At 43.4% G+C, this 12788-nt stretch overlaps 1 protein-coding gene across 1 annotated transcript; it reads left to right on the plus strand.

The window, feature by feature from the left end:
- The first annotated feature begins 2554 nt into the window (after positions 1-2554).
- Positions 2555-12534, plus strand: LOC125512957 (cinnamoyl-CoA reductase 1-like). The gene is made up of 5 exons (XM_048678012.2): positions 2555-2751; positions 10966-11123; positions 11212-11394; positions 11495-11847; positions 11965-12534. Exons 1-5 carry the CDS (start codon positions 2598-2600, stop codon positions 12137-12139), a joined length of 1023 nt encoding a protein of 340 aa, XP_048533969.2. The 5' UTR covers positions 2555-2597; the 3' UTR covers positions 12140-12534.
- Positions 12535-12788: the final 254 nt, after the last annotated feature.

Below are 12788 nucleotides of genomic sequence, written 5' to 3' on the forward strand. Positions count from 1 at the left end.
GCTATAATCTTACCTTCATTTCATCCACTAATTATGTGTTGATCCAAGTGATAGCCATATTTATTTGCAACATTATCCATGTCATATTTTGTATGCAACCATGAGCATTGCCATTTGTTAGCTTAGCATGATTAGACATGTATTCTGGTGTTCATGATGTATACATGCAATGCCTTGATGGAACCATATCAACATGAGCCTAGAAACAATAAGTACTAATAAAAGCATTGTAATAATGAAAAATAGTCAAAAAAATGCATATTGAAAACCATAGGTTTATCAAGTCATCCAACCCTAGAAGTGGTGGCTTGCCTTGATAAAATGGAGTGCCAAGACCGTCTACATCTTCAACACTGAAGGAAAAGCTGCTACAAAAATCAAATAAAGAATTTAGGAAAATCTCCATAAAGCCATTGTGACTACCCAGCCTACCTAGGTACATCACAAAATTGCAACAAGCGTTAGAACATGTCCACGTTTGGTCAAAACAATGATTTAATTGATTTTAAAAGACATTTACAGAACGGCTAACTTTGAAGGCGTATTTCCTGGAGGCACTTTCACTTGTACCGCTTTAGCCTGTGGCATAAGCCGATGACAGGTGGGGCCGACGGTAAGGTTTAAAAGACGTGAAGGGGAGACATGACGACAACAAGGCTCATCGGTGGCTATCGACAATGGGAGGACGCGACCGCGTGAAATGAGGGCGTCGATGGCTGCAACGCTTGATGACAAATCTGGAGTTAGTTATCTGGCCGTGAGGGATGGGCGGACGATGAGGCTCCTCCTCCAACGTGTCTTGTGTACCACGCTCGGCGTTGGAGGTACACGATGACGTGTTTGTGTTTGAATAGTTTGGATATCTTATATGTGCGAAGGAATTCTAACTACAAAGTATATGTCCTAGTCGTACGTTTGATTATGGTTGCACTTGTCCATCTAGAATTGATGGTCATCTAGCGTGCTAGAATGAACAATCCGTTTGTACATATTAGATGTGTAGAAGACTTTAAAAAAGAAAGTACGTCTGCTTTCGTGTATCTTCTCTCCCGGACTCTACCTTTTATTTTAAGTCCATTTTCTTTGGGGAAAAACGCCCGCTTGATTTCTTCTCTCGAACTCCCTAGAAACTCGCCGATGCGCAGGTGCAAGGGCTGCCCGACCTTGCCGGCTGTCAGATTGTATCGTGATCCACAAAGTCATTAAATTCCGCACGATGACGCACCAAATTTTAAGTTTTAGTTTCTGAAACATGCGATTTTGGTGTTCGCTTGTACCAAGTTTCAGCGGTTGAAACGTAATGAAGTTTTAAAAACTCATCAAAACGTATTCATAATGGATCTTATTTGAAATCCCTCATAAAAAATCACAAATATGCAATGAAACTTAATTTGGACTTTTGGTTCAAAAGATATAAAAGATTAAAAATCGAAACGAAAGCGAAAAAAAGATTAACATGCTCCCTCTTACCTCCCCTTTGACATGGGTCAGCGCCCTTGCCCGTGTGTGCCGCAAATATCCAGAGCCGATCCGTGAAGCTGGAAGGTTGCGAACAGGGGGGAAAGAGTTCCAACTTTGAAGTAAATTAATTTGCCTTTCAACTATTTAACTAATTACGCATTTTCATAAACAAAAAGAAAATCCAAATTCCAACTAATTTTTTTCACCCTCCAACCATGTCATCATCAGATATTATCAATCTAAAAACACTTCATATATTTAAACTTTAAACTACTTTAAAATCTTTCTAGTATACTTCTGACCCCACATCTTTTGTGAAAAACTGCCTAAAAACACGGTATATTTACTGTCTATCATGAAGAAATTATCAAAAGAAAAATACCAGTAACCCCACAAATTCTTGAGGCTGGCTTCGCGGCTGGTTGTACGTGATATGAAGGTTAGGCTACCATGTGTTCTCGCCAAACAAATCCCTTTACAATCGCCTCCAGCTACACAGTACTACACCTGCATCAAACATGCACCCAGGTAGAATACCACACTGTAAACGAGTACATAACCTGCACAAGAGAAGATATTAATTCTACAAAGCCAAAATGACCAACAAAAAGCAGTTGCTACACATATTGGTAACGCCTCAAGAAAGCTACCTTACATGGAAAAATACGTTGCATGACTATAATAAGATTACAATTAAAATAGACACTTAATTGTTTCATCGTCATTACAAAAGCAACACTTCGGATTGGTGTGCCAATTTCATTTACTGAACAAAATCCCTCGATTTAATTGGAATTTTTAGTTGTCGAGCAATTTTAACATTCTCCCTCTTACCCTCTCTTTTCATATGAGAGGTAAGAAGGTAAGAGTTAATCAACGGTTCAGATCTATTTTATACTCTTACCTCTCACTTACCTCCCATGTGGAAATTGAGGCATACGTAGTAATCGAGGCATAGTCATTCTGCTGTAGGTTCTACCTAACTGTACTTTTCGTCCACTAACTCAAAATTGACTGGGCGAGCTGATTGTTCTATATATACCAATCTAGCATGTGATGTGCTCTAATACCCATAACTGTGTAGTTAGAAAATTGTTGAAGGATTAACTAAAAGATTTGCGACATAGGGGGTCGCCATGGCTTCCTATTCGGAGAAGCAGGCCAACGGCAAGGGTGAGAAACATCATGAGCTAGTTTGTGTGACTGGGGCAGGAGGCTTCATTGGTTCATGGGTGGTGAAGGCGCTCCTCCTTCATGGCTACCGTGTCCGGGGAACTGCCAGAGACCCCGGTAAGTAATAGCATCATAATTTCATATCTATGGCATATATCAATTAGATGCTAACCGTTCTCTAAATATATGCCTATTTAAAAGCACTATTTATCACCACTTACAGAGATACGAATATGTAGTTTAGTTGTTTATATTAAACAACAATATACATGAGATAACTCAGTCATAAACACACAGAAATGCCAAAACAATTTATGATGAACAATTGGATTGAAAATGGAGGAGTGCTTCATTATACCATTCTTTGAAATGTTTACCACCATTGGGAAAAAGTAACGGTGAAGACTAAAGTTTACCATTTAGTTTAAGAGGGTAATATAACATAACACCTTTTATAAAAACACAACACAAATGTAAACACTTACACACACACTCACGAACAAACATCTCGATGAATGCATGCATGCACGCCATACCTCTATGAGCACCTCCTAGCGACTGATCCGACAAATCTTGGGATTGACAAGTCACCATAGACATCTAGTCGAAGAGAACGTCATGTCCCAATGAACGAGCTTTGTCGGGAAACCTGGAATAATTCTTATAAAATGCGAGCACCAATGCGAAGTATAGGACTTAAACCAGTGTTCTGCTGGTAATATAGCAAAATCACTTCTTTATCCATGCCCATGTTATTTGAACATCCATGCATGCGAGCACCAGCCTGGGAGTATCACCATGATAGCTCCTGAAGTATTTTGTTTCCTAGGCACAAAGGAATATATTCATACAGTAAAATCGTTTGGGTCAAGGGGAGTTCTTTTTAGCTTGAGATCTGTTAGAAAATTAGGCAAGTTCATGATTAATTCCAGTAAATAATTCATGACTAGAAGAGATACTAGCATGCAAAAATCTAGCAAACTAGAAGAACAGCAAGACATGCATAACAGCAGCAAACACGTAACAGTAGCTGTAGAAACAGACATGAACAGAGGATGTTGGACGTACTGATCGTTAGCTATTAAGGGTGCGACAGTGTTGATGACGATGTTGGCGACAATCTGCTGCTGACGGCGATGAATACGACGATGAGTAGCACTGCCCGACTTGGACGGAAGACGACCCGTGATGACGAATTTGAGCAGTCGCGCACAGCGCTTCCCAAAAACGATGCAGGATCGCAAAGACGAACGGTTTCAGAGACCTGCTCTCCCACGCGCCGATGCACGCCGGCGTTTGGGATGGAGTAGACTACGATGGCGGCGCAAGTTGTGAGATGAGGCAAAACCCTAGGTGTTTTTCGGTGTATCTCTGGCCGCAGCCGGTAGCTGTATATATATTAGGACCAGAGGCGGTATTGTGTCGCGACCACAATCCCAAACCGACTCTGTTTCTAATTCGTATACTTACCGGACAAGAAATCAAAAACTTGTCTGCCAAGACATAAAAATAAAATGGCAAAAGGAAGCTGCGCTCCTGCAAGGAGACGGACCGGATTTCGGCGGACCATTCACGCGCATGTCGCATGTACGCGCTCGCCCCGCCCCGGCCCGGCCCGGCCCGGCCAGGCGAGGCGAGGCGAGCGAGCGCGCGCGTGTGGTTTTCCCTTTCTCTTCTCACACATCACTTAGAGTGGTAGAGAGAACCCACTATATAAAGAGGTCCAACTCTTCTTCAACTTCCAAGGTGGGACTAAACTTAGCACCACCACTTGCCATTTTACACATGGGCTTTGAGATTTCAGAAATTGCTATGGGCCTAGCCCATTAATTCTAACAATCCCCCACCAGATCTCAAATACCCATTTAGAGATTTGCCTTCTCTCACCACTTGTTTAATATACCAGTGTTTCAGCAGAGACTGTTAAGTTGAACTTCTGCCTAGAACTTTAAGCTACATCCATTCACAACTTGACAATGGACTATGCCTTGAATTGCTAGTTTTGTGTGAACAGGTTTCACTCAAAGTCTTAACCAGTACCTGAGCGCCAGTAGGCTACCCCGCGGTTTGGAGCTTATACGTCATACTCCCTGGTCTCTTCGTGAGTTTACTAGAGATCACCCAAATCTCATAGACTGCGACGTTTACAGTCAGAACTCATATAGGTGTGTTCTTTCAAGACTGCTCTGTAGGACAGCATCTTTACTAATTATAGCCAATAGAACCACATTAAGGCATGTTGCCGGCCTGCCTTACAGATCTGAGCCTTACAGCTCTGAGAGTTTTGCATCTTCACTTGGAGACGATCATAGGTTATTACTCTCCTCAGTTAACCAATAGCTTGTTCTTCCCAGATCCTAATTCACGGGATCTCCGATCACAAAGGTTGGGTTACTACTATGGTGTAACATCTATGGGTCTCATACCCATCTCCCTCGATGCAATATCTATCACATTTCGTGATAGTCCCTTTGTAAAGGGATCTGCCAGGTTTTTGTCTGTTTGTATATACGTAACAGTTATTACTCCGGAGTTTCTCAACTTCCTGACAGACTTCAAACGTCTTTTCACGTGTCTTGATGACTTTGCATTATCTTTAGAATTGTTCACTTTAGCGATAACCGTTTGGTTATCACAATTCATAAGAATAGCCGGTACAAGTTTTTCAACAACCGGCAAGTCCATCAAGAGCTCACGCAGCCATTCTGCCTCAACAGTAGCTGTGTCCAAAGCAGTTAATTCTGCTTCCATAGTTGACCTCGTCAATATGGTTTGCTTGCAAGACCTCCATGACACTGCGCCACCACCATGAGTAAATACATACCCACTTGTTGCGTAAAGTACATCAACATCGGAGATCCAATTTGAATCACTATATCCTTCTAGCACAGCAGGATGCCCTGAATAAGTAATTCCGTAACTCATAGTACCTCTCAGATAGCGCAAGACCCTTTCTAGTGCATGCCAATGATCATCACCCGGGTTGGACATGAACCTACTCAGTTTGCTCACAGCAAAAGAGATATCTGGTCTTGTAGCGCTAGCTAAGTACATGAGTGAACCGACAATTTGAGAGTATCTTAATTGATATCTCGTTTCTTTCTTGTTCTTTCTGAGTGTCACGCTGGGATCATAAGGTGTTGGAGAAGGCTTGCTATCCATAAAACCGAATCGGTTCAAGACCTTCTCAACATAGTGAGATTGCGTTAATGTAATCCCACTCTCATCCTTAATAAGTTTGATGTTTAGAATTACATCGGCTTCTCCCAGATCTTTCATGTCAAAACTTTTTGATAGAAAAGACTTGACCTCATTAATTGCATTAATGTTTGTACCAAAGATCAGTATGTCGTCCACATACAAACATAATATGACACTATTGCCCCCACCATGGCGATAGTAAACACACCTATCAGCCTCGTTAATGACAAATCCTGCAGAAGTCAAAGTTCTTTCAAACTTCTCATGCCATTGCTTAGGTGCCTGTTTCAAACCATACAAAGATTTTAACAACTTGCACACCTTTCTCTCTTCACCCTTTACCACAAACCCGTCAGGCTGATCCATATAGATCTCCTCTTCCAACTCTCCATTGAGAAAAGCTGTCTTTACATCCATTTGATGAATGATAAGACCATAAGAGGCAGCCAAGGAAAGTAACACTCGAATGGTGGTCATTCTAGCAACGGGTGAATAGGTGTCAAAGTAATCTTCGCCTTCTTTCTGAGTGTAGCCCTTGGCCACTAGCCGCACCTTGTATTTATCAATAGTACCATCAGGCTTTAGCTTCTTTTTGAACACCCACTTACAGCCCACAGGTTTACAACCATATGGTCTATCAGTTAGTTCCCAAGTTCCATTAGAAAGAATTGAGTCCATCTCATTATGAACAGCTTCTTTCCAATCATCTACATCCGGAGATGCATATGCTTCTGCAATCGTCTTGGGTGTGTCGTCCACAAGGTATACAATGAAATCATCACCAAAAGATTTTGCAATCCTTTGTCTCTTGTTCCTTCTAGGAACTTCATTGTTATCCTTCTCAAGGACTTCCTCATGTGATTGTTCGAAATATTCATCAGTTGTACTAGATTCAGGAATTATCTCAGAAGAAAATCTAGCAATGCTATGCATATCTTTCATAGGAAATATGTTCTCAAAAAATGTTGCATCACGAGATTCCATTATAGTATCAACATGCATATCAGGTACTTCAGATTTTACCACTAAAAACCTATAAGCAATGCTCCGTTGAGCATACCCTAGAAAGACACAATCCACTGTCTTTGGTCCAAGTTTGCGTTTCTTAGGAATAGGAATATTGACCTTTGCCAAACATCCCCAAGTGCGCAAATAAGAAAGTGATGGTTTTCTCCCAACCCACTCCTCATAAGGGGTTTTCTCTTTATTATTGTTGGGAACTCTATTCAGGACATGACATGAAGTCAATAGAGCCTCCCCCCACCATGCCTTAGATAAACCAGCAGTGTCTAACATGGCATTCACCAAGTCAGTCAATGTGCGGTTTTTCCTCTCGGCCACTCCATTTGATTGAGGTGAATAGGGAGGCGTCCTCTCATGAATAATACCATGTTCCTCACAAAATTCATCAAAAACTTTTGGAAAATACTCTCCACCACGATCGGACCTAAGACGCTTGATCTTTCTCTCTAGTTGATTTTCAACTTCAGCTTTATAGATTTTAAAGTAGTCTAATGCTTCATCTTTAGTTTGCAACAAATAAACATAGCAAAATCTAGTCGCATCATCAATCAAAGTCATGAAATATCTCTTTCCACCTTTTGTCAACACACCATTCATCTCACAAAGATCAGAATGTATGAGTTCTAGAGGTGCCAAGTTTCTCTCCTCGGCAGCCTTATGAGGCTTTCAAGGTTGCTTAGATTGCACACAACTATGGCACTTAGAACCTTTGGCAACTGTGAAGTTTGGAATTAAACTCATGCTGGATAGCCGAGACATTAAACCAAAATTAATATGACATAAACGAGAGTGCCAAATACTTGCATCATCATTAACACTAGCACAAATTTGGTTTACTGACTTATTGCAAAAATCTGAAAGAGAAAAGCGGAACAAGCCTCCGCACTCATAGCCTTTTCCTATAAATTGTCCACATCTTGACACGATTACTTTATTGGACTCTAAAACTACCTTAAATCCATCTCGACATAGAAGGGAGCCGCTAACTAGATTCTTGTTCATAGTAGGGACATGCTGCACGTTCCTTAGTTGCACGATCTTTCCCGAAGTAAACTTCAGATCCACCGTGCCAATGCCACGAACAGAAGCATGTGACCCATTCCCCATTAGGACGGAAGAATCCCTTGCGACCTGATAAGAAGTAAACAGGGAGATGTCAGCACACACATGAACGTTAGCACCCGAATCAATCCACCACGAAGATGATTGAAATACTGAAAGCACAATAGGTAAATTACCATACCCATCAATATTGCTAGCGGTCACCATGTTGACAGTCTTGGAGCTTGTTTTCCCTCTGCGGTCTGCACGTTCAGGGCATTCCTTGGAAAAGTGTCCAGGCTTCCCACAGGCGTAGCACTCTAGCTCAGCCTTGTTGAACTTCTTCTTCTTGAAGGTAGTAGTCTTGGTAGGCTTGTTGAAAACAGGTTTGTTCTTCCCTTTGTTCTTGTTCTCTGGGTACCTCTGCACCATGTTAGCAGTAGGCTGAACCTCACCTCCTTTTTCAGTGGTATCTTTAGCCCGAGCTTTTTCTTCAACATCAAGAGATGCAATCAGATTTTCAACTGATATCTCCTGTCTCTTATGCTTCAGAGTTGTGGCGAAATTCCTCCATGAAGGAGGCAACTTTGCAATCATGCACCCAGCCACGAATTTGTCGGGTAGAACACATTTAAGAAGTTCAAGTTCCTTCACAATGCACTGTATCTCATGAGCTTGTTCAACCACAGAACGGTTATTCACCATCTTGTAGTCATGAAAACTCTCCATGATGTACAGTTCACTGCCTGCATCTGTTGCACCGAATTTTGCATTCAGTGCATCCCACAGAATTTTTCCGTCGTTTATGTGCATGTACACATAACACAGACGGTCAGCAAGAACACTCAGAATGCATCCCACAAACATAGTATTGGCTTCCTGGAACTTTCTCCGATCTTCGTCGGTCATTCCCTCTGGAGCACCAACACTAGCGTGGAAAACTTTCAGAGCAGTAAGCCAGAGCGTGGTCTTCACCTGCCACCTCTTAAAGTGCACACCGGTAAACTTATCCGGCCTCAGTGCATCAGCGAATCCAGCCATAGTTAACTCAGGAAATTGCCTATAATTAGGTTTTTGGATTGTTAGAAAATTAGGCAAGTTCATGATTAATTCCAGTAAATAATTCATGACTAGAAGAGATACTAGCATGCAAAAATCTAGCAAACTAGAAGAACAGCAAGACATGCATAACAGCAGCAAACACGTAACAGTAGCTGTAGAAACAGACATGAACAGAGGATGTTGGACGTACTGATCGTTAGCTATTAAGGGTGCGACAGTGTTGATGACGATGTTGGCGACGATCTGCTGCTGACGGCGATGAATACTACGATGAGTAGCACCGCCCGACTTGGACGGAAGACGACCCGTGATGACGAATTTGAGCAGTCGCGCACAGCGCTTCCCAAAAACGATGCAGGATCGCAAAGACGAACGGTTTCAGAGACCTGCTCTCCCACGCGCCGATGCACGCCGGCGTTTGGGATGGAGTAGACTACGATGGCGGCGCAAGTTGTGAGATGAGGCAAAACCCTAGGTGTTTTTCGGTGTATCTCTGGCCGCAGCCGGTAGCTGTATATATATTAGGACCAGAGGCGGCCAAGGCATAAAAATAAAACGGCAGGCGAGGCGAGCGAGCGCGCGCGTGTGGTTTTCCCTTTCTCTTCTCACACATCACTTAGAGTGGTAGAGAGAACCCACTATATAAAGAGGTCCAACTCTTCTTCAACTTCCAAGGTGGGACTAAACTTAGCACCACCACTTGCCATTTTACACATGGGCTTTGAGATTTCAGAAATTGCTATGGGCCTAGCCCATTAATTCTAACAAGATCTCGCACGGTTGGCAGATATAACTCAGTGAAGTTGTTAGGCATGATTATGCAACTCATTTGATTTGTACAAAGTATGAAAGTACCCTTTTAAAAGTAAACCAAATGTGTACCAAGGTTCAACCGATTTTTTGATTGATATATTTATAAGGGAGAGTATATTTTGTATCCCCCAACTTTACCCACAGCTTAGAAATGGTCCTTCAATTATACAACTAGACAAACATAGTCCCTCAACTCTCAAAATCGGATATTTTTCGTCCCTTGTGCCACTCTGGGTGGTTTGGTGCTGATCTGAACCCGGTATTGACCGTTGACCCCACCAACTCACCCTTCGTCATCTTCCTCTTGCACCAGCACATGCATGGCGGTGAGTATGTCACCACCATGTCCACGCTGTCGGCGAGGTCGGCAATGTCCAGTTTGTTGGATGGCCATGTCTCGCGGCTATCGTGCTACCGCCAGAAGCCCATAAAGACCATCTCTACGATCGGACACGCTGACCCATGTCGAGTGAGAGATTTGCACCCATGTGTTTGGTGTGGTGCTGATGTGGTGAGGTCAATGGTCAATATCAGGTCCACGTCAGCCCAAAACCACTCAGAGTGGTTTGAGGGATGAAAAATATCCGGTTTTAATAGTTGAAGGATTAGTTTTTTCTGGTTTTAATGTTGAAGGACCATTTCTACACTATCAATAAAGTTCAAGGACGAAAAATATAATTCTCCTTATTTATAATGTAAGATGGTATATTGTGTGACACCGTATTTTAAAGTGGAAAATATGAATGATTTACATATGGGACACACCGGCATTTTCTCACGGGGTTAACCTTGAGTTCCTCTTGAAGATGTACATTTTATACGAACATGCATGCAAAAAAAAAACATGCATATAATTGCATATACGCCCATCACCCTATGTGTGTTGGGGGGGGGGGGGGGGGGGGGGGTGTGTGTAGACTCGGCCGTGTACTTTGTTTCGTTGCATTATATATAAAAGTGTATCTTTTGATTTGCTTTAAAAGGGGACCTTCCCTTCATATTCTATCGGTCGGCCGTGTACTTTGGTTCGTTATTTTATATATAAAGCAGGGCGAAATTCTGTTTCAAGAGTTGATAGTTTATTATCTTTGATTTTTTATTGAACTGTTAAACCCATAAGTTGGCTTAAACAAGACCGTTTATACATCTCTAAAGCGAAGTAACTGATTCGTGCCTACTATGAACGTGAAGCTGATCACAAGAACGCGCACCTGCTTACCCTGGAGGGAGCCCAGGAGAGGTTAGCCTTATGCCGCGCCGATCTCCTGGACCGTGACAACCTCTGTTCAGTGTTCAGCGGATGCCATGGCGTTTTTCATGTCGCCTCCCCGATCTCGGAAACCGACCCTGTGAGCCCACAAACTCTCTGGAGATTCCGTACGCAGCTCCGAATATATACATGGAGTGTATTTACTTGCATATGAATCTAATTTGTAGGAGCTCATGGTAGTCGCCGTGGAGGGAACCAGGAACGTGATCAACGCGGCGGCTGACGCGGGCGCGCGGCGTGTGGTGTTTACTTCCTCCTACGGCGCTGTGCACATGGATCCCAACCGGAGCCCGGACACGGTCGTGGATGAGACGTGCTGGAGCGACTATGACTTCTGCAAGGAGACTGGCGTATGACCTGGCTCAGTTTCATCTGCATAGCCTGCCCCATCAATCACGCCCGATCTTCCTTGTAATTGAAGTGAGCTTAACAATCCTCGATCGTGTGCAGAACATGTACTGCTGCTCGAAGATAATGGCGGAGATCACGGCGAAGGAGGAGGCGGCCAACAGGGGGCTGGACCTGGCGGTGGTGGTGCCGTCGATGACGATCGGCCCCGCGCTGCAGCCGAAGCTCAATCTGGGCATCGCCTTTATCAACCGCTACCTCACGGGCGCCAAGAAGACCTGCCCCAACGCCGTGGCCGGCTACACCGACGTCCGCGACGTCGCCCGCGCCCACGTCGTCGTCTACGAGCGCCCGGACGCACGCGGCAGGTACCTCTGCATGGGCGCCGTGCTGCACCGCGCCCATTTCCTCCAGCTGCTCCGAGACCTTTTCCCGCAGTACCCCATCACCGACAAGTACGTACATAATCAATTTCCACCGGCGTATACGTCCGTGCATGCATTGCTTGCTCTCTTCCCCCGAAAGTGATTTGTAACGACGAGCGTTTAATGGTGTACGTGCATGTGTGGCAGGCGTGAAGATGACGGCAAGCCGATGGCCAAGCCGTACAGGTTCTCCAACCAGAGGCTGAGGGACCTCGGGTTGGAATTCACTCCCCTCAAGGAGAGTTTGTACGACATGGTGGTATCCCTGCAGCAGCATGGTCACCTGCCTGTTGTTCCGGGGCCAGATGGTCCACGCCTCTAAACAAAAAAGATGTGCATTACTGCTGCATTAGCCCAATATCAATAATGTGAAATAATACAATAATGATCCAACAATAACAAGCATGGTGTCTCGCCCTATTGTTCAATCAGACTCCTCCTTCTGGTGATTGTTCAATCAGATTCCCCCGAGGCCTTGCAGGCACTATCAAAGTTCGGAATGGACCGTCCGACACTTGGACATGTGACAAAGATTAGATAATTGATGACAGAAAGTGAGTTTATTCCACAAAAGATTCATCGAACAGAATAGAGTGGCAGAACGTATGGCAAACTATAGTCACACAGATTGTACTATGTCGGTGTGGCTTAACCAAAATCCCACTTGTATTGAGAAACTTGTGCCTCTCCTTTGTAATACTATACCATCTTAAATGAAATTCCCTTTACCCCGCAAATAAAGCATGATGTCTCACCCTATTGTGTGCAAAACCTCTAAATGCTGGACATGAAGTATGTAAGCTTGAGCTCACATGATCTTGGATGAACAATAAAATCCAAAAAATAGTAAAAAAATAAAAAAAAACTGATTTTTTTGGCGAGAAACGTTGATGTTTTTTTTACATCCATGCAAAGTTTCATGATGGAATCACATTTGTGGAGGTGTGCACAAAAACAAATTAATGTTCGAA

Source organism: Triticum urartu, chromosome 6A, assembly GCF_056163025.1.
Source record: "Triticum urartu cultivar PI428250 chromosome 6A, HENAU_Tu73, whole genome shotgun sequence".
In the NCBI taxonomy this organism is placed as follows: domain Eukaryota; kingdom Viridiplantae; phylum Streptophyta; class Magnoliopsida; order Poales; family Poaceae; genus Triticum; species Triticum urartu.

Coding starts and splice junctions, on each gene's coding strand:
- LOC125512957 (XM_048678012.2), top strand. CDS start 2,598: ATGGCTTCCTATTCGGAGAAGCAGGCCAACGGCAAGGGTGAGAAACAT. Junction 2,752..10,965: donor GGGAACTGCCAGAGACCCCG/GTAAGTAATAGC, acceptor ATGAACGTGAAG/CTGATCACAAGAACGCGCAC. Junction 11,395..11,494: donor ACTTCTGCAAGGAGACTGGC/GTATGACCTGGC, acceptor GATCGTGTGCAG/AACATGTACTGCTGCTCGAA.